The sequence below is a fragment of the Panthera leo genome, chromosome E1 (assembly GCF_018350215.1).
Source record: "Panthera leo isolate Ple1 chromosome E1, P.leo_Ple1_pat1.1, whole genome shotgun sequence".
In the NCBI taxonomy this organism is placed as follows: Eukaryota; Metazoa; Chordata; class Mammalia; order Carnivora; family Felidae; genus Panthera; species Panthera leo.
In genome coordinates, this window is record NC_056692.1 from 17,834,785 (window position 1) to 17,855,466 (window position 20,682).

Here is a 20,682-nt window from a genome sequence, read left to right on the forward strand (position 1 = left end):
AGCATTTTCTCACCTCCCCTTCCTTTTCTGTGTGTGTAGGAGAATGTAACGCATTTCTCATCCTGCCATGGGGTAGTCTGGATTAAGGAACATCTTGGCTTTGGTAGTTCTTGCATTTGATACAGGACCACAGTTGGGGTTAGGTAGATACCCTTCTAGAGCTTTTATAGGTTTTATATTCCACACTGTCACTTGCTTTGAGAGTTCTCAGCTGTTTTGGAACTTTACTTGGCAAAATTTCCTCTGACCCATCTTTTCCCAATTCACCAGAAAATGTGTTTTTGGACACCGCCCCCCCGCCCGCCATTAACCCCAAGCCTCTGCTTCTCCTTCCCCAGCTCACTATCAGGTATATCGTAATATTTCTGGTTGAATGGCTGAAATGACCAAAGGTTCTTGGTCCTCAAATAATCTTTTAGACAACAACTTTGACCTCCTTCATTGTAGAGTAACAGGGCCTGAGACAAACATCAGAATCACCCACTTTCACTACTACTTTCTGTGCCTGTCCGCCCCCTAGTGGAAGGTCCTGGAAATGGTGCATTGACCCAGTAACTGGATAAACCCATAGAAATCTCAGAAATTAGTTAATATTTGTTGAGTGCTTATTGTATGCCAGGCAGTATTTTCAGTATTGTTATCTTTGTTCTCATTCGTTCCTCAGTGATTCCATATGAGAGACTCTCATCTTTCTTTTGAGGAGAAGGAATAGAGTAGCACTTGCCAGTGTCACATTACTGTTCAACTCGGCTAGAAGTCATACTCGGGTCAGACTCCAGAGCCAGTGTTTGAAACACACTGCCTGGGCATCTCCCACCTATTGATAGTTTCCTGCCGCATATGGTACTTGCATCTTCTGACCTTCAAAATAAAACAAACAGGGAGGTCCCTGTGGGGAAGCTGGGATTCAGGGAGATTGCCCACTCTCCCCCAATCCCTGGCATAGACAGCAGTGCTTTCTGCTGCATTTAACTCCCAGACTCAAGACCAGCGGGCTTTCTTGGTCAGGTTACTTTTTCCTGTCTATGCACACACTCAACCAAACCTACTATCTTTGAATAATAACTTTCAATAGTCATGGTTCCTGTTCTCAGACCTTCTTCCTATTCATTGAATCTCTTGATCTTAGTGGTTCTATGAGGTACACCAGCAGGTATCATCCCTGTTTATAAATGAAGAGTGACTGGGGTGCCTCAGTCAGTTAAGCATCTGACTTTGGCTCAAGCCATGATCTCGTGGTTCGTGAGTTTGAGCCCTGCATTGGGCTCTGTGCGGACAGCTCAGAGCCTGGAGCCTGCTTCCGATTCTGTGTCTCCCTCTCTCTCTGCTGCCCTTCCCCTGCTGTTTCTCTCTCTCTCTCTCAAAAATAGATGAACATTTAAAAAAAAAATCTTCAGAAATAGGGGTGCCTGGGTGGCTCAGTCAGTTAAGCGTCCGACTTTGGTCATGATCTCATCGTTCGTGATTTCGAGCCCTGCGTCAGGCTCTGTGCTGACAGCTTGGAGCCTGGAGCCTGCTTCGGATTCTGTGTCCCCTTCTCTCTGCCCCTACCCAGCTCATGCTTACACTCTAGCTCTGTCAAAAATAAATACTTAATAAAAAAATTTTTTTTAATCTTCAGAAATAAAAATGATATTATGAGCAATTATATGCCTATAAAATGGGTGATCTAGAAGAAATGGACAGATTCCTAGAAACATATACACTACCAAAACTGAAACAGGAAGAAATAGAAAATTTGAACAGACCCTTAACCAGTAAAGAAATCGAATTAGTAATCAAAAAATCTCCCAAAAAAACAAGAGTCCAGGGCCAGATGGCTTTCCAGGGAATTCTACTGAACATGTAAGGAAGAGTTAACACCTAGTCTCTTGAAGCTGTTCCAAAAAATGGAAATGGAAGGAAACTTCCAAACTCTTTCTGTGAAGCCAGCATTACCTTGATTCCAAAACCAGACAGAGACCCCCCCCTAAAAAGGGGAACTATAGACCAGTTTCCCTGATGAACATGGATGCAAAAATCCTCAACAAGATATTAGCCAACTGGATCCAACAATACATTAAAAAAATTATTTACCATGACCAAGTGGGATTTATACCTGGGATACAGGGTTGGTTCAATATCCGCAGAACAATTAACGTGATTCATCACATCAATAAAAGAAAGGACAAGAACCATATGATCCTCTCAATAGATGCAGAGAAAGCATTTGACAAAATACAGCATCCTTTCTTGATAAAAACCCTCAAGAAAGTAGGGATAGAAGGATCATACCTTGAGATCATTAAAAGCCATGTACAAAAGACCCAACACTAATATTCTCAATGGGGAAAAACTGAGAGCTTTCCCCCTAACATCAGGAGCAAGACAGGGATGTCCACTCTTGCCACTGTTATTCAACATAGTATTGGAAGTCTTACCCTCTGCAATCAGGCAACACAAAGAACTAAAAGGCATCCAGATCAGCCAGGAGGAGGTCAAACTTTCACTCTTCACAGATGACATGATACTCTATATGGAAAACCCAAAAGATTCCACCAAAAAAACTGCTAGAACTGATCCATGAATTCAGCAAAGTTGCAGGATATAAAATCAATGCACAGAAATTGGTTGCATTCCTATACACCAACAATGAAGCAATAGAGAAATCAAGGAATCGATCCCGTTTACAATTGCAATAAAAACCATAAAATACCTAGGAATAAATCTAACCAAATAGGTGAAAAATCTATACACTGAAAACTATAGAAAGCTTATGAAAGAAGTTGAAGACACACACACACACACACACACACACACAAGAAAAATATTCCATGCTCCTGGATAGGAAGAATAAATATTGTTAAAATGTCAATACTACCCAAAGCAATCTACACATTCTTTTTTTTTTTTTTTTAATTTTTTTTTTTTTTTTTTAGCATTTATTTATTTTTGAGACAGAGACAGAGCATGAATGAGGGAGGGTCAGAAAGAGGGAGACACAGAATCTGAAACAGGCTCCAGGCTCTGAGCTGTCAGCACAGAGCCCACCCGACGCGGGGCTCGAACTCACGGTCTGAGAGATCATGACCTGAGCCGAAGTCCGCCACTTAACCAACTGAGCCACCCAGGCGCCCCAAGCAATCTACACATTCAATGCAATCCCTATCAAAATGACACCAGCATTCTTCACAGAGCTAGAAAAACAATTCTACAATTTGTATGGAACCAGAAAAGACCCCAAATAGCCAAAGCAATCTTGAAAAAGAAAACCAAAGCAGGGAGGCATCACAGTCCCAGACTTCAAGCTGTACTACAAAGCTGTAACCATCAAGACAGTATGGTACTGGCACAAGAACAGACACTCAGATCAATGGAACAGAATAGAGAACCCAGAAATTGACCCACAAACGTATGGTCAACTAATCTTTGACAAAGCAGGAAAGAATACCCAATAGAATAAAGACAGTCTCTTCAGCAAGCAGTGCTGGGAAAACTGGACAGCGACATGCAGAAGAATGAACCTGGACCCTTCTTACACCATACACAAAAATAAACTCAAAATGGATGAAAGACCTCAATGTAAGACAGGAAGCCACCAAAATCCTCGAGGAGAAAGCAGGCAAAAACCTTTGATCTTGGCAACTTCTTACTCAACACGTCTCCGGAGGCAAGGGAAACAAAAGCAAAAATGAACTATCGGGACCTCATCAAAATAAAAATCTTCTGCACAGCAAAAGAAACAGTCAGCAAAACTAAAAGGCAACCAAAGGAATGGGAGAAGATATTTGCAAACAATGTATCAGATAAAGGGTTTGTATCCAGAATCTATAAAGAACTTCTCAAACTCAGGGGCGCCTGGGTGGCTCAGTCAGTTGACTGCCCGACTTTGGCTCAGGTCATGATCTCGCTGTCCATGGATTCAAGCCCCACATTGGGCTCTGTGCTGACAGCTCAGAGCCTGGAGCCTGTTTCAGATTCTGTGTCTCCCTTGCTCTCTGCCCCTCAACCCACTCATGCTCTGCCTCTGTCTCTCTCTCAAAAATAAATAAACATTGAAAAAAAATAACTTTAAAAAAAAAAAAAAAACAACTTCTCAAACTCAACACCCAAAACAGAAATAATCCAGTGAAGAAATGGGCAAAAGACATGCACAGACACTTCTTCAAGGAAGACATCCAGATGGCTAACAGACACATGAAAAAATGCTCAACATCACTTATCAGGGAAATACAAATCAAAACCACAATGAGATACCACCTCACACCTGTCAGAATGGCTAACATTAACAAGTCAGGCAACAACAGATGTTGGTGAGGATGCGGAGAAAGAGGATCTCTTTTGTATTGCTGGTGGGAATGCAAACTCTGGGGCAGCCACTCTGGAAAACAGTATGGAGGTGCCTCAAAAAACTAAAAATAGAACTACCCTACGACCCAGCAATTGCACTACTAGGCATTTATCCACGGGATACAGGCGTGCTGTTTCGAAGGGACACATGCCCCCCCCCCCCATGTTTATAGCAGCACTATCAACAATAGCCAAAGTATGGAAAGAGCCCAAATGTCCATCAGTGGATGAAGGGATAAAGATGTGGTACACACACACACACACACACACACACACACACACACACACACACACAAAATGGAGTATTAGTTGGCAATCAAAAAGAATGAAGTCTTGCCATTTGCAACTATGTGGTTGGAACTAGAGGATATTATGCTAAGCAAAATTAGAGACAAGTATCATATGACTTCACTCATATGAGGACTTTAAGACACAGAACAGATGAACCTAAGGGAAAGGAAACAAAAATATAAAAACAGGGAGGGGGACAAAACATAAGACTTTTAAATATGGAGCACAGAGGGTTACTGGAGAGTTGTGGGAGGGGGGATGGGCTAAATGGGGAAGGGGCATTAAGGAATCTACTCCTGAAATCATTGTTGCACTATATGCCAACTAATTTATATGTAAACTTAAATTTTTTTTTTTTTTTTAATCTATAAATGAAGAGTCACTGAGACAGACCCTGAGTAGTCAGATAATAAAGCCAGTACTTGAATCCAGATCTCTCTAACTTTGTTCTAACCACAGATTCCCTATTCTCTACCCTGCCTTATTCCCCGTTGATGACACCTTTGGTACCAGCTATTTAAATAAGTTGCTTACAGGGGCACCCTGGCTGACTTAGTTGGTAGAGCATGTGATTCTTGATATTGGAGTTGTGAGTTTGAGCCCCACTTGGGCAAAGAGCTTACTTTAAAAAATAATAAATAAGTTGCTTACAAAGCCATGGTATTTGTGTTAGCTGTACCCTTAATTAAGGGAAGATGTTACAGAAGAAAGCAAGCTTCCAGGGTGCCCTTGTGGGACTGAGATAAGAAAGTGTTTAGAAAAAAAAAAAAAAAAAAAAAAAAAAAGTTTTCTTAAGTGCTAAGCTCAAGTCTGGTACATGAGGTAGGTGGTGCTGGATTCCAAGAATGTAGCCAATTTTTTTGTGTCCAATATACTTATCTCATCCTTGAGATTCTTCCTTAACGAAGATACTGTAGGGCACCTGTGTGGTTCAGTCAATTAAGCATCTGACTTTGGTTCAGGACATGATCTCAGTTTGTGAGTTTGAGCCCCGCTTCTCTGTCTCTCCCTCTCCCTTTCTCTCTGCCCCTCATGGGATTTGCGTGCGCTCTCATGCTCTCTCTCAAAACAAAGATACTGTAGCCTGTATCCACCCTTCCCACCCTTATTTCCTTTTGATTCTGATTCCTTTATCTGACTACTGTCATCACCATGGTCAACATCAGCAGAAACAGGGAAAAGAGAACTAAAAGAGAACCAATCCGGTGTAAGTGTCCCATTCCATACTCCTGAATCAGGCCAAGCTACCTTCTGCCTCTGCTAGGAGAAAGAAAACACCCTGAGAGTTGGTACTGACTTGGAACAAAGGAACTCTATTGTTCAGTAAGCCAGTATACCTCTCTCTCTCACACACCTGGTCTTCAAGGAGAAAAACCTACCACTGTGGAGGAAAGCCCAGAGGCAGACCTGTATTACCTGTCTGAAGTAAAACCCAGCAGCTGTTGACTGCCATTACTCAGCTGAGCCCAGAGTTGTTCAGTTGATTTTGACCAGTCAGACACCCGAGTGCAGCGGCTGACCTAGGCAGCTTCTAATGGAATTCTGGTGTCTCAAGGGACTATGTCTCAGTGATCCCAGACTTCTGGTATTTTCTTGTCCAGGAGAATGTAACAAGGGTCAGAAAAAGGCCCTACTTAATGGAGACTGAAGCCCATTGAGGGTCAGTGGCTTGTAAGAAGCAGCGGAACTCACACTCCGCTGTCAGGGCTTTGATTCTGCTCACCAGCTAGTAATACCTAGTGGATAGGAGATTTCTGGGCCTCTCTGCCTCCCTCCCCTTCTTGCCCTCAACTGTCACGGTCACATTCATCCTTTTAAGACCTTCTTCAAATTGGTCATCTAACGAACATTTGTGGACTGAGCGTCTAACCTGTACAGTTAATAAAGTAGAACTTAAACGTGTGAGTCCTTGCTACTTCGAGGCATGGTGCCCCTAACAGCACAGCTCTTTTCCACTCTGTACTCTTTTGCTAAGTTCTCCACTGGTGAGCATGGGACCAAATCTCGCTGTGCCTTGTGGATGTCAGCTCTCTTTTTTTCCTGCCTCCAAGAGCAGCATTTTCTAAGCAGTTGCTGGCAGGCTAACCAGCAGTGCCACCAAATGAGGGCAGCTGTGCCCTCTTCCTTCTGGCACACTCTTTGCCCCCCTTCTCTTGCAGTTGATGCCCAGTGACGTGACTGAATGGGGTCTTCTTGGGCCAAGGCAGCTGAGGCCACAAGCTGGGCATTCAGTCAGCTTGTTCCCTGCTCTATCCTGGCTGCCTTCTGCAAGGGGAGGAAATAGGGTGGGAGTTAGCTAGCTGAGCCTAGGCTCCCAGCCAAGCCCCTTCCTTCTGCTTGGGCAGACTGGGTACTTACTCACGCAGCAAGCCTTTATTAGGCACCTTCTGTGTACACTTGGGAGACACCCTACCTCAGAGAGGGAAAACAGAGCTGAGACCTTTTGCAGGAGCCTGGCATCCTTAAAGAGCTCTTGTTCTCAGAACCTTTTCCTTTTTGACTGGAGGTCCAACATCCGCTGGAGCCCCCTGCTGGGTGGCCCCTGGAGATGAGAACAAAGAAACTGTTAACATTAATGAGGCGCATTGAGTAGGTACTTCCGCCATCTCCAAAGGCAGGCAGGTTTTTCCTCTTTTCATTTTGGAAAGTGACAGCTGACAAGGGCCAAACAGACTATTTTTGGCACTCGGGACTTAAAGATTCTCTGAAACCTTTCTTTTCAGTTCCCTCCCTGCTGCCCTGTCATTATTGCCACCCCCCACGAGGAAATAAATAAAGCCTTTTGATCTTCACCCAGTCAGGCCGAGGGTAAGCTGTAAACAAAAGTGAACTTGTGACATAAGGCTAGGGGAGGGATTTTGGCAGCTTATTCCTCTGCTCCTGAAAAAAAGACATCCTGTTTGCTGAGCCAGGATGCCCACCCAGTGGGTATGGTGCCCCAGCTGCCAAGGCACAAGAGAAAGCTGCTGCCTCACTGGCCACTGCAGACTGAAGGGCAGTCACTCCGGGCACCGTCTTTACCAGAGCGTCTGCCTAGAGCCTTCACTGCTGAGGCCAACAGGTAGGAACTTGGAGAGATTTCCACTTAGAGGAGCAACCTTCAGTTACTTCTGTGAGAATTGGCCAAGTTCAGGCTCTCCAAAATCCGGGACTTTGAAAGTTGCTCTGCTGTTCTGATCTTTGGTGGCCTCATTTGTAAATGAGAAGCCTGATAGTACCCACCTTCTAAAGCAGTAGCGAGGATTCACCGAGAGCCTGTCACCTGGCACAAGGCCTGGCTAGTTGTGAGCACTGACTGAATGTTAGCAGTGCTTGTTACTTGGGGGCACAGTGAGGCCGGGTCTAAAATGAAGACTAGGGATAACTTCGTTAACCCCTACTCCACCATAGGCCCTCAAAAGGGGAATCTAGAAGGGCTGGTTGGCTTGGCACTGATGAGCTCCCTCTCCTTCTTTGCTCTCCTTACCCTTCTCTCTCTCTAGGGGACACTACACAGAAAATGAGAGCTGCTCACTATCCTACCCCAGCCGAATTGGACGCGTATGCTAAGAAGGTCGCAAACAACCCACTGACTATAAAAATCTTCCCCAACAGTGTGAAGGTTCCCCAGCGGAAACACGTTCGTCGTACTGTGAACGGCCTCGACACATCAGCCCAGCGCTACAGCCCCTACCCGACTCAGGCAGCCACCAAGGCAGGCCTGCTTGCCATTGTCAAAGTGCCAGCCAAAAGCATACTCAAGGACTTTGACGGCACCCGAGCCCGATTGCTCCCTGAGGCCATCATGAACCCCCCAGTGGCGCCCTATGCTACTGTGGCACCCAGCACTTTAGCCCACCCCCAGGCCCAGGCTCTGGCCCGCCAGCAGGCCCTGCAGCATGCACAGACCCTGGCCCATGCCCCTCCCCAGACGCTGCAGCACCCTCAGGGTATCCCGCCACCCCAGGCGCTGTCCCACCCTCAGAGCCTCCAGCAGCCTCAGGGCCTGGGCCACCCTCAGCCCATGGCCCAAACCCAGGGCTTGGTCCACCCTCAGGCCCTGTCTCACCAGGGTCTCCAGCACCCCCCCAATCCCTTGCTGCATGGAGGCCGGAAGATGCCAGACTCAGATGCCCCCCCGAATGTGACCGTGTCTACCTCAACTATCCCCCTTTCAATGGCGGCCACCCTGCAGCACAGCCAGCCCCCGGACCTGAGCAGCATCGTGCACCAGATCAACCAGTTTTGCCAGACGAGGGCAGGCATCAGCACTACCTCAGTGTGTGAGGGCCAGATCGCCAACCCCAGCCCCATTAGTCGCAGTCTGCTCATCAATGCAAGCACCCGGGTGTCGACCCACAGCGTCCCCACGCCAATGCCTTCATGTGTGGTCAATCCCATGGAGCACACCCACGCGGCCACAGCCGCGTTGCCTGCCGCAGGCCCTGTCAACCTGCCCACGGGCATTTCTCGAGCCCCTGCTGGCTACCCTAGCGACCTCAAGCCAGTCGCCTGGAACCAGCACCAGCTGGCCCACCTACAGCAGATGTGCAGTGAGGCCGGTGGGACGCCGGCCCCTGGCCTGACAGGCAAGCACGCAGCAGGACGCGAGTTGGCAGGGCCTGGCTTTGTGGGCAAGGCCCCTGCCTACCCGCAGGAACTCTGCCTGGCACAGTCCTTCCATCTGAAGCCACCCCTGGAGAAGCCAACCCCATCCCCACCTGTCAACGGCCTGGCGGCCCCACTGGCCTACCCCAATGGTCACTACTTCCAACCCCTGTGGAACAACATTCTGCCCACTCCCAATAGCGACAGCTCGGGGTCTCAGGACCTCGCCATGCCGTTCCACGGTGGGCAGCCCACGGGTGCACCCCTTGACTGTGGGACGGCTGCTGGGGCCCACTACCGAGCAGGGGCCGGGGGCGGTCCAGTGGCAACCCAGAACAGCTTGATGCAAACAGTGGATTACCTAAGCGGGGATTTCCAGCAGGCCTGCTTTCGAGAACAGAGCCTGGCTATGCTGAGCAAGGCCCACCGAGCCCCTGGCAACCGAGCCCCTGATCCCGCAGATAGTCGAAATCTTCATATTCAGCACCCTGGGTATAGATAGGTAGCCCCGGTGCCCTCCACAAGCTACACGTCATACATCACCCTCCTAGGTTTAGACTTACTTTTGAGTAATTGGATAGTTTCAGAGTTTCGCTCCTCCGATGTGATCATTCTTAGAGGTCTAAGAAAGGGAATTTGGTGGGATCTATTTGAGGACAGCGGGGGATCCCCTGCTGCCCTCACCCTCCCCTCCACCATCCCCAGCAACTTCTGGGTTTATGTTAGGACCTAATCCCAACTCCAGGCTTTTGTCTCTACTGCCTATCAGTCCCTCCACCTTGACCATTTTCCCCCAGCCACCTCCTGCCTTTTCTTGCATCTCTGCCCATTTTCCTTAGGACTGAGGTGTGGGGTAAGGAAGGGCCCTAGGTGAGGTGGCCATAGGTGCCCAGCCCCTTAAGCTAGGACTTTCCCTGTCTGCCTCTGTCTCTTTGGGACTAAGAACCCAGACTTCCCAAGTGCTCTGGAAGTTAATTCCTTCTTCACCCAAAGATCTCAAAACTGACCCAATCTTCACCTCCTCCCACCCCTCTCCATTCCTCAGGGCTTTGTTTAAATCTGGATTCCAGAGTCACTGCATTTGCCCTTGCTACATTCAAGGGCACCCTGTAGGCACTTGGCCATAGCCTTGAGACCTGGGGGAAAAAATGCGTCTTTGTGTTGGTATCTTAGTTCCTGACACCCCTTTCCAGCCTAGAGAAAGGTAGTAACTGTCCAGCACACCCAAGGTCCCTTTCTCACTGTTGTCTCTCTCCCAACTCACCTGCTGCTCCCATCCCCCACACCCCTCCAAAAACACAAGCAAAACAAAATAGGATCTTGAGATATTAGGTAAAGAAAGGATGATCACATTGGAGTTCGGAATTAAAAACACCAAAAAAAAAAAAAAAAAAAAGTTAAAATGCATTTGGTTCTCTACACTGGCTAAGAATATTGCTCTACACTGTAAGTTTTAAATGTCCTGTTTCTGTATGAATGTAGTGTGGGTTTGAGTAGCGTTGTGTGAGCGGCCCCACAGGTACATTCACCCTCTAGTCACCTCCTTTTGCAGCCCCTCAGTATAATGAAGAAAGAAAGAAAAAAAAAACAAAAAAAAAAAACACAAAGCCTTAAGCTCTTTGAATTCTTCCTTTACCAAATGAGCATGGTTCTAACAGCTGGAGGCGGACCTACATTGGAAGCAGCCCCTCCTGCCCGCGCCCATCTGTCACGTGCCCATCCTCCACCCCACGCTCAACGTGTTTCATTCCCAAGTGGCAATTAGTTGGCTAGAAATTTAAAACTTTTCTGTAACTTTAAATTTAGATCATGTTTTGTAATTTTTTGCACCCTTCTGTTAAAGTTGGGCTCTGCCTTTTTTTTTTTTTTTTTTTTTTTAAACCAAATAAGCCCTTGCCTTTCCTCTTGTCTCTGGGGAATGTGAGCTGATGTTCTTATTTAAGATTTGGGGTTTTGTTTACTATACTATCCACTGTTCTTTAGCCAGAAATTCTCTAGTGATCTGAAGCAATGTGACTGAAGACCAGTTTTTAAATTATGTGTTGGCAAGTTGCCTTATATTTAAAAAGAGAAAAAAAAAGAAAAAGAAAAAAAAAATGCCTGATTGTGTTATGCCAAATGATAGCAACATGAAGTCCTAATTTATTTTCCTGCCGTCTGTGAACACTGGTACCTCCCTGTCCCTGAGCCCTCAGGAGCACCTGCAGCTTCTGGCGCAGCGCCTTCTCCCAAGGCTTCACCGCCACCGTCTCACCCAGGGTCCCTTCTGGTTCTTTCTCTGAGAGAACCCCACCGTCCCCCCTTATCCCTTGCTTGGTCTCCAAACCAGATATTTTTGCTGTGAGTTTTTCCAATGCCTCTCCCCAAAAGGTGAGCTGCTATCTTAGGAAATGGGACCGGACACCAACTTGGGGGCTTTCAATCAAACCTCAAACCCTCAAATCTCTTCCTGTGTAGGGGTGCAAATCTCTGAAGCTCTCACTCCCACCCCTAGTCTGCATGGAAAAATGTACTGTGGCCCCTCTTCCCCCCCCCCCCCCCACCCCCACTGCCCTTGCCTTTGGTGTGAGATGTTTCCTAGTTCACCCTGAGCCTCTCTTCCCCCCTCTGCCAGCCAACCCCCAACCAGCAATAAGGGTCCAAGCCAGGGCCTCCTATCCACACTCCCTGCCTCCATCCCACGCTGCCCTAGGGAATACCCGGATTCCCTACACTGTCCACATACTGTAGCATTCATTCTCCATCTCCCTCATCTGCTCACCTGTGGTGGTTTATGGGTGTGATGGGGTTTTTAAGATTATTATAAACCAGTAAAAAGAAAAAACTCACCAGAACTTGTCCTATTCGTTGAATGCTGTGAATGTTTGAGGTGACTTTTCTTGTAATGATTTCTGACGTCCCTGCTCTCCACGAGAGAAGCGGGTCCTCAGTTGTAGGACGCGACCCCTTATAGTGTTGGGCCCACTTCCCAGGCTGTGATGCCAGACCAGGTGCTGCGGTGATTGGGCAGCCGGCACGTGATAGGGCCTCCCCTAGGCGGGGCGCTCGGGGCGTGTTGGGACCCATGGGAAAGTGTGGTTTACCGCCCCGCTCTACAGGCTCCATGTGCTGCAACTTTCAGTCCACGGACCGTTGAAACACGGATCTGCTTTGCTGATGAGCCAGCCGAAGACTAAAACGCCCCTCCCTCCCCTTCTCCCACCTCCACCACTTGGGGATTTCTGAGGGCCTTTGACAGCTGGAGGTAATAGGTGCCGCAATCTGTAACCTGAAAAGTGGCCCCTCCGAGTACTGATGGAATTGAAAGTACAGTTCCCTTCGGAGCACGCCCTTCTCTGTAAGGTCCCCTTGCCTCCTTTACTCCTCACGCCATCCTTGTGAAAGAAAGCCTTCTACCTGGGTCCCCTACCCGCAGTCGGCCCAAGGTCCTGCAGCTAAGTAGGCAGGTGAACCCAGCTCTGCCTGGCCTCTTTGGGCAGATGCGCTGGGAGACCAGCACCTCAGGTTTTGCATAGTTCCACATAGCGATTCTGACCGTCTGCAACAGCACTGGAATGAGGTCTAGGCCTGGGTGTGGGGGCGACTCTGGGAGGCACCATCCGGCTTTCCCAGTCAGTGCGTCCCTGGAGTGGTGCAGTGACACGGTCCTGCCGGCAGAGGGAGCCCAAGCTTGACCGAGGATGTACGGCCTGTCTTGGGAGACAGATGCCGGCCGGGTGGCCTATTACCTGCCGCAGGAGCTGAAGAGAAGGCATTTGCTGGAGCCCCTGGCAGCCGGCGGTTTTCCCTGCGGGCTTCCAGGCATCGCTGTGCCAAAGATGGCTTATCTGGAGAAGGGGCCATCTTTCCCAGCCGGCAGCCAGGGCCCCATCTCCCCCCCCTAGATCAGTGAATTTGACCTTTTGAAGGCTAATAAGCTGGTAGTTTCCCAGGCTGAATGTCAAGGGTCTTTCCACCTCAACCTGTGTGTGGGAGGGTGGAAAAGGCAAACACTAGCACCCTTGAACCTTCTCCTTAGTAGATAATAGTTGCCATACATCGGGCCTCTTCACAGGGCCAGGCAGTAAGAGTAAGGGACTTTATGCTGATTAATCATAAAGTTTACAAGTCTAGGTAAACAGGGTTACTTTCATTTTACCAATGAGAGTAACGGTGCCCCATGTAACTAAGCAACTTGGCAAAAAGCAAGCACAGCAAGGATCCAAACCCAACTCTGCTGCCATTATTGAAGGGAGCTGTATTACTAGGGATTGCTAGAGCTTAAAACCGAATCCAGGCCCTGTCCCAAACCAGCTGAAAGACACTGAGAAATCAGTTCACTCCTCTATTCCTATTTCATCAGTCAAATGAGGATAATCACAGGCACTCACTGAGGGCTGTATGAAAAATAAATGAACATGGATGAGAAAATCCAAATACCCTTCAAAAGGCCCTCGGCTCAGCCTAGTCCTGGGTATGGGCTGGGCTTTGGAGTTGGATTAACATTCTGTCAAGCACGTTTTGTGCTGGGAACAAGCATCGTCTCAGTAAATCTTCACTACAGCCGACTGAGCCGTCCTTTTAGTATGGTGATAGAAGCGATTTCGTTTGCCTGTTGTATTAAATAATGTACATTCGTGCTTAGGAGTGTCTGCTACACGACAGCTATGATCATTGGACCAAGAAAGACTTGCCTGGGGGCAGAAGCAGTTAGTCTTTGGTGGGGTATGGATCAAGGACTGCAGGCTCGTAAAATGCACCTCCCCCATTTAACCACCAGATGGCAGCGGCAGGCAACTGTCTTCCGCACAAAGCCTAGTGCAGTTCCCGAGTCGTCCGCCAGAGGGCGATCCAGCAGCGCAGAGTGGCAAGCAGCACGGCGACCCCACGCCTTCCCTGTTGGGCCCAGCCTTAGGCGGCCCTAACCATCCCAGATAAGTCAGGCTGGAACCAAGTTAATAAATACAATTCAGGATTTATTAAAAACCAGGGCTCCCCTGCCGTGCCCTCCTGGCACTAAGTAAATAAATAACCAGAGGGGGCACAGCTGGGGAAAGGGGAAGAGAAATCAGATCTCAAGACAGATTCTTTGAACTACCCCTCACATCCCCACTCCCACCCCCCACTATGGCTCTTGGGACATAGCACCAGCAGGCGCCTCAGTCCTGGGTAGAGTGTGGCCGGCACCAAGGCATGTCTTCCCTGCCCAGGAGAGGAGACAGGCCCTGGGATCACTTTTTCCAAGCCCTTGATGACCCCAAGACCTGCTCCCCCCAGGGGCCAGGGCTGAAGCACCAATAGGAGGCACCTGAGGGTGGTAAGGAAGAGGAGAGGGGGAACAGAACCTGGGCAGCAGAAGCAGCTGAAAGGGGGTCCGGCCCCTTCTCCAGGTTCAGCCAGTTCCTGGCTGAGGTCATGCTCCACCCCCCTTTCTCCTGGAGCCCCGTCTGCACTCAGCTGAGGATCTTTCGGGGCAATTCAACAGAGGCACGGATGAAGACGGCATCATCCCGCACGTAGTTTCGCTTGCGGATATCCTGGTGGGAGATGAACTTGGGGTAACCAAAGCCCAGGGAACTCTCATCCAGGGAGCCCCGCCAAGTGCCCGGTTTTTGGAAATTCTTCCAGTTTGGGTCAGGGTGAAAGGTCTCAGTGACATGCTGTGGCTTAGCCAGCCCGGGGTCGCTCTGATCCAGCAGGGAGAAGGTGACGCGGCGGGCAAACGGCCACTCGAGGAGATTGTCAAAGGCACCCGGCAGCACGCGAATGTAGAGCGAGAGGTGCGTGCCCTCACCGCTGCCATTGCCATTGAGGAACGCAGACACCTGCAACTTGTAGCCATACTTGTGTGTGTAGAAGGCCGGGCTGAAGCACTCCAGGTTGGGCTTAGCCTTGGCCTCCTGAAGCCGCCGTCCGTAGCTGCCGATCTTCCAGATGAGCACGCCGTCACTGCCCACCGACAGCTCCTCCAGCTCTCGCCGCAGCTCCTGCAGCTCCTGCCGCTGCCGGCTCACCAGGGCACACATCATGGCCAGGTGCGGCTTCACGCTCTCCTCCACATGCCGGGCCATCGCCAGCTTGGGGCACTGTTGGCAAAGCCCCGGGCCATGGGGGAAGGGAGAACAGTGATCAGGAGGGACGTGCCCAGGGGAGACGGGGGACAGAGGGGAGCGGCGATGGGGCTGCAGGCACCCAGCTCTGACCGGGGACGGTAGAGGACACTTGGGAGGCCGCTGCCGGCCAGCAGAAGGAAGGACCGAAGGCTTCAGAGCAGCAAGGCAGGGACCAGCGAGGGCCTGGTCTACATCTGAGGCTTCAAGGACTAAGAAGGGGACAGACAGGGAAGAGGAGGGGCATCTCACCCTGTGTTTGCAGCCGGAGTCTTTGAACGGACACAGCACCAGGGCGGTGCTACAGCTCTCCTTCAGGTGGCCCGGCAGGTCCTCCCGAGCCACCGTGCCCACGCCACACTGGTTGGGGCAGGGCACGGGCAACCTCGGGCACTGGTACTGGTGGCTCTACGGCCACAGGGGCGGAGAGACAGCGGTCAATAGGCTGACCCCCACCCCCACCCCGCCACCTGCCCCACGGCCCGCGGCTCAGGGAGGGCCTCACCTGGATGGTGTCAAAGACGAACTCCTTGGCGCAGTAGGTGCAAGGCTGGGTACGCTTGGGGCACTCAGAGGAGGCATGCTGGGCCAGCAGGCGCCGCATCATGCGGGCACCACACTTGTTCTCACAGTACACGCTCTCTTGGGGGCATACGCCCTCGTGGCTCTAGAAACGCCAGAGAGGCCGACTGAAGGGATCCCTGGGCCACCAGGCGCCCCACTCACCCTGCGCCCTCCACCGGGCCCCACCCACCTCAAAGGCCTCCCCGCTGAAGTCGCAGCCACAAAACTCGCACTTGAGGCGCCGCTTGGGGCAGTCGTGCTGCAAGTGTGCAGGCAGGTCCCGGCGGCTCAGCTTGGTGGGGCAGCGATTGGGGCAGGGGATTACATTGAAGCTGCAGGTGTTCAGGTGGCTCTGTGGGGGAGCGAGACGGTCAGTGCCTGCCAAGAAAGGGGGAGCCCCCTCCCTCCCACCGGAGACTCACCTGTAGGTGGCGCAGCGGCCCGCTCCAGCGGCAGCCCTCCTCACTGTGGATGCAGCGGATAGGCAGCCCCAACACCTGCACCTCCAGCTCCGGGTCTGGGTAGATCTGGGTAGACGGGGAGGAACCCGGCAGGGTCAGAGCCCGCTACAGTCCCCAGTTTCCACCCCCACCAGCCCCAGACGGGCCAGCTCTACCTTAGAGTCGGTAACAGCCTCTCTTGAGCTATAGTCCCCTCTGTGCCGAGGGATGGAAGGCAGAGCAGGTGGTGTCTGCTCCAAAGCTGGATACCAGGGTCCCCAACATGCCTGCACGGGACACTCCCTCCTTTTGGAACAGCAGCCAATCAGCCTGCTCAGTTCCGGGCAGCCTCCGCATCCTCTGCTTCCTTCCTCTTGGTAGAGGGGTCTTGGCCCTCAGCCAGGGGCCTGGCTTGCCACCCAAAGGGGAGGGGAGCACTGCTTGCGAGCACAGAGCCGCTCTGTGCACCCCCTGGCACCCCCACAGGCCGGGCATTGTGCCTGCCCTCCAGGGCAAACACTGGCCTCATTTGCAAACCGGCCTGGTGGGAGGGAAGGGGCCACCTTTGTGGGGGCACAGGATTCCACAGGACCGGGTTGACACTGGCCCTGAGCCAACTGGCTGCCGGCAGCTCCAGCCTCCACCAAGGGCAAAAGCCTGTAACTGGGGCCTCTGCCTGGCACTGTGGACTCACCTTGGCATAATCCAAAGGAAGTTGGTCCTCAGGGCATTTGAAGACTCCTTCACTGTGAAGGGGGAGGGGACAGAGTCAGGCTCCAGCTATGGGAAAGGAGAACCCAGGTCCCACCCCTCAACCAGGGCAGCCTCCCTCTCACTAGACCTGTCCTCAGCCAGAGGCCTGCAGGTACCCACTTGCCTAGCACCCCAGAAGATCCTAGCTCTTGTCCTGGGGAGAGGGTTGTGGGCCCAGTGGAGACAGCTGCCTCAGACAGCATTTGGCCAACAGGTGGCAGCTGGTACCCCTCCCCCCAGGAGGGCAGCTGGACTGGGAGAGGGACAGGACACCTGCCCTCCACGCTGTTAAGTTTTCAGCGGCAGGGGGTGAGTGCTGAGTCGGAGTGCCAGGGCTGCCCGGCCCCCAGCAGGGATCTCGTCCCAGAACCCAGGACAAAGGTCAGCTTGGGGCCACTTTACCCCATCCCTTCCCTCCTCCCGTGAGGGTGTGCCTCCTAAAGCAAGGAGGAGGAGAGGCTCACTCTAAGGCACTGTTCACACTCTCATCCAGTCCTGACCACCTGCCTCTGCGAAGGGGCTGCATGTTCCCATTTTGCAGATGAAAGAACCGAGACGGGGGGAGCAGTGGCTGGACATCGGTCTGACTCCCCGCCTCACACAGGTTCTACTACCCCACAGACACCGAGGAGAGGCTGGGGCGACAAAAACCGCCCAGACAAGCACAGCCAAGACTATGGTCACTGCAGGGCACACGCTGAAAGCCTTCTGACCCTGCACCAACGAACCCACTGACACGCCTTCTTCTACCAACATGCCCTTGCTGACCCCAGCCAGGACCAGTCACACACACCTGGCATGGCCTGAGCAGAGCGAGGGCTCACCCAGTAGGGCTGAAGGCCCTCAGGCACGGCATTCCTGGCAGGTCTGAGTCAGGTAGGTGGGAGGCAGAGATCAAGGCAGAAGCAGAAGCCACATGGCAGCCCTGTCCACGACAGAACTTTGTAGGCCCTGGGCAGTCTGTGCCCCGGCTGCCCAAAGGATTTCTAGCACCCATCTCCCCTGACCCCCACTACCACCACCGGCCATGCCGCCAATACCAAGAACAATACGTGTCCAGGCACAGAAGAGGTGTGCCCGTGCCCACAGGGCAACCAGTCTTCCTGGACCAACCTGAGTAATAGCCCCAGCAGGAATGGGGAAAGAGGGGGGTGGGCCATGGGGGAGGGGTCTGCTGGGCTGCTTCAGGAATGTGCTGATTTAGTGGTTTTGGAGACAGGGAGGGGACTAAGGCAAGTCCCCAGGCTTCAGGCAGAAGATTAGTCGGAGCAGCTTGGGGCCCCCACCAGGACAAAGGTTCTGCGGGGGCTATGGACACCCTTGCTTGTAGGATAAGGGGTGGTGGTGAGGGACAGAGCCTGCTCAACCACTTCTTTCCTTCGGGGGCCTCAGCAGCATCGCTCAAGCTCTAGGGGAGGAGGCAGTGGAGGGGGGGGCGTGGGGAAAGCAGGGGCCAAGACTGCTCCAGGCGGTGCAGTGGAGGCCCAGGCCCAGGGGAGAAAACAGGATGGGGGGAGGGGGCTGTGGGAGAGGAAGAGGGGATTTCCGGGAGGGGGAGGGGCAGAAGCTGGGGAGAAGGACAGAGGAGGTGGAGGGAAACGGCCTGACAGCCCCCTCCCAGGCAGTCGGGGTGGGTCAGCTGGGAGTGGGGGCAGGGGCTCAGCTGGCCTCATCTGGAAACCAGAGGGCCGGGGTAGGGCGCCGCGGAAGACAATGGGACTGTGTGTCTGTAGGGGAGTATGTGTGTACACTGAAGGGAGGAGGGAGGACAGAGGAGGGTGAGGGAAAAAGAGGAGGGGGCAGCACAGCAGCTCTTGCAGGAGCATATGTGAGGGCAGGAGCCGGCCCGGGCTGCGGGGAACTGAAAACAAAGGGCCTGCTGAGATTTCCGCCAGCTAGGGGCTGCGGAGGGCTGAGAGAAGGAGGGGAGCAGCACTGAAGGCAGGAGCCCCAGAAGCGCTCCCTGCCTGCGCCCCTAGAACCCCTCAGCGAACAACCTCCAGACAGGCGGCAGTGGCTGACCTAGCTTTTCCCTGGGGAAAAGGGAGCACGACCTCTTCTTGGGGCACGACCTCCCCAGGAATGAGGGCTCCCTCGTCTTGCCTCCCCACACCTGACGTGAGCATTTCCCAGCAAAGGCGTTAGATTCGGGACACCGCAGGGTGCCCAGAACTCAGCAAACGCCCCACGGGCCAAGGGGCCACCTGGTTCAGTAACACTCAGGGTGCGACCCCCTCCCTAACGATTTATAGACGCCCCGCGGTACTGAAGATCCCCAGGGGCAAGGAGGGACACCCAAGGGGTTCCACTGCTTCAGGGGCGATCTGTATCGTCACAGTCCTCCCACTGTTGTGGATCCAAAAGCAGCCCGGGCTTAAAACCCAGTTAAGCCTTTAAGTAACTGTGTGACCGTGGGCAAGCCGCAGCCTTTTTTGAATCTCTCGTTTCATCATCTGTGAAATGGGAGAACAATAGCTGCCGTTCTCGAATTGTTAGAATCAGAAGAGGTTAGATGGGCGGAAACTCCGGAGGCTTAAGGTACTGCCCGGGACAGAGGGTTTTGTCCTCCTCTTCCCGTAAGGATTCAAAGTTCAAGGATGAGGCCGCTCCGGCTTTCAGGGGAGGGGGAGGGCCGGCCACGGGTCAGGAAGGGCGTCTTCTCCCCCCTCCACCCCGCAGGCTGGCACGGAATTCTTCCGAACGGGCGTGGGCGCCAGTGGGCCCCGGGCCCCTTCGGATTAGTGCGTGGGGTCCTCCCTCGGGGTCTGACGTCACCGCCGCCCCGTGACGTCACGGTGGGCGCCCCTGAGGTCACGGAGCCGCGGCTCAGACAAAGGCCCGGCATGTCTCCGGCCCGGGCCCCTCCCCATGCGTCGTCCCCCCTCGCCGTCGCCACCGGCCGCTCCCCGCTACCCCCGGCCCGCACCTGAGGAACTCCTGCAGGCAGGTGTCGCAGAAGCGGTGGCCGCAGGTAGAAACCTGCACAGGCTCGCGCATGGGCTTCCCGCACAGCGGGCACAGCAGCCGCCGCTTGGGCTTCTCCAGGAACTTGTAGTCGAAGCCGGGCATGGCGGGCGGGCGGGCGGGCGGCAGGCACGGGCGAGCGGGGCCGGGCACGCGGCGGCCCCACAGCCCGCGCCTCGCTCCGGCCGCGCTCCCGGCTCCGGGCGGCGCCGACTGGCGGCCGCGGCCTGCGCCCAGCCCCCGAGCCCATGAGCCCGCCCGCCGGAAGAGGGGGTGGAGCCGCGCCCGCGCGGTCCTAGCGCCGGACACTCGCGCTCCCACCCACCTCGCGGGCTCGCGGCTTGCTGGGTGGGCGGCTGACCAGCCTCGCGCCCTCCAACCGCGTACGGGCTCCTCTCTCCCCTTCGGAAGGGAGATCGCGGCTCCGCTTCTCCCCAGGGCTGGGAGGCCCTGAAGCTGGATGGGGCGGAGGGCCCCGGCGGCCGGACTGGGCCGCGCCACAATGGTTCCTTCTCCCGAGTGTATAGCTCGGTCTCGGGGGCCACGTGTCGCCTAGGGGCCCGGGACTCCAGCTTGCAGGTGCTAGGCAGCCGAAGCTTGGCAACCAGATCTGGGGAGCTCGGCTGGCGCGGGGAAGGCGTGCTGGGCGCTAGGCCAGAGGAACC

At 53.0% G+C, this 20,682-nt stretch overlaps 2 protein-coding genes across 5 annotated transcripts in view; one reads left to right on the plus strand and one right to left on the minus strand.

The window, feature by feature from the left end:
- FAM222B (family with sequence similarity 222 member B) overlaps nucleotides 1–11,088 on the plus strand; it is an 81,318-nt gene extending 70,230 nt beyond the window's left edge. For all 4 annotated transcript variants that reach the window (XM_042914648.1, XM_042914650.1, XM_042914647.1 and 1 more), the window contains one exon: nucleotides 8,103–11,088. In XM_042914648.1, coding sequence (XP_042770582.1) covers nucleotides 8,103–9,709 — 1,607 coding nt within the window. In that variant the 3' untranslated portion in view covers nucleotides 9,710–11,088. The remainder of the gene's footprint in view (nucleotides 1–8,102) is intronic.
- A 3,074-nt stretch (nucleotides 11,089–14,162) lies between these two features.
- TRAF4 (TNF receptor associated factor 4) lies at nucleotides 14,163–20,122 on the minus strand. Its single transcript, XM_042915105.1, has 7 exons — nucleotides 19,980–20,122; nucleotides 16,995–17,046; nucleotides 16,283–16,387; nucleotides 16,051–16,212; nucleotides 15,802–15,963; nucleotides 15,549–15,704; nucleotides 14,163–15,272 (listed from the first exon to the last, which is right to left on the minus strand). The coding sequence occupies exons 1-7, from the start codon at nucleotides 20,120–20,122 to the stop codon at nucleotides 14,640–14,642; spliced, it is 1,413 nt and encodes a 470-aa protein (XP_042771039.1). The 3' UTR covers nucleotides 14,163–14,639.
- Nucleotides 20,123–20,682: the final 560 nt, after the last annotated feature.

Coding starts and splice junctions, on each gene's coding strand:
- TRAF4 (XM_042915105.1), bottom strand. CDS start 20,122: ATGCCCGGCTTCGACTACAAGTTCCTGGAGAAGCCCAAGCGGCGGCTG. Junction 16,213..16,282: donor GGCCGCTGCGCCACCTACAG/GTGAGTCTCCGG, acceptor GCTCCCCCACAG/AGCCACCTGAACACCTGCAG. Junction 15,273..15,548: donor ACTCCGGCTGCAAACACAGG/GTGAGATGCCCC, acceptor CTTTGCCAACAG/TGCCCCAAGCTGGCGATGGC.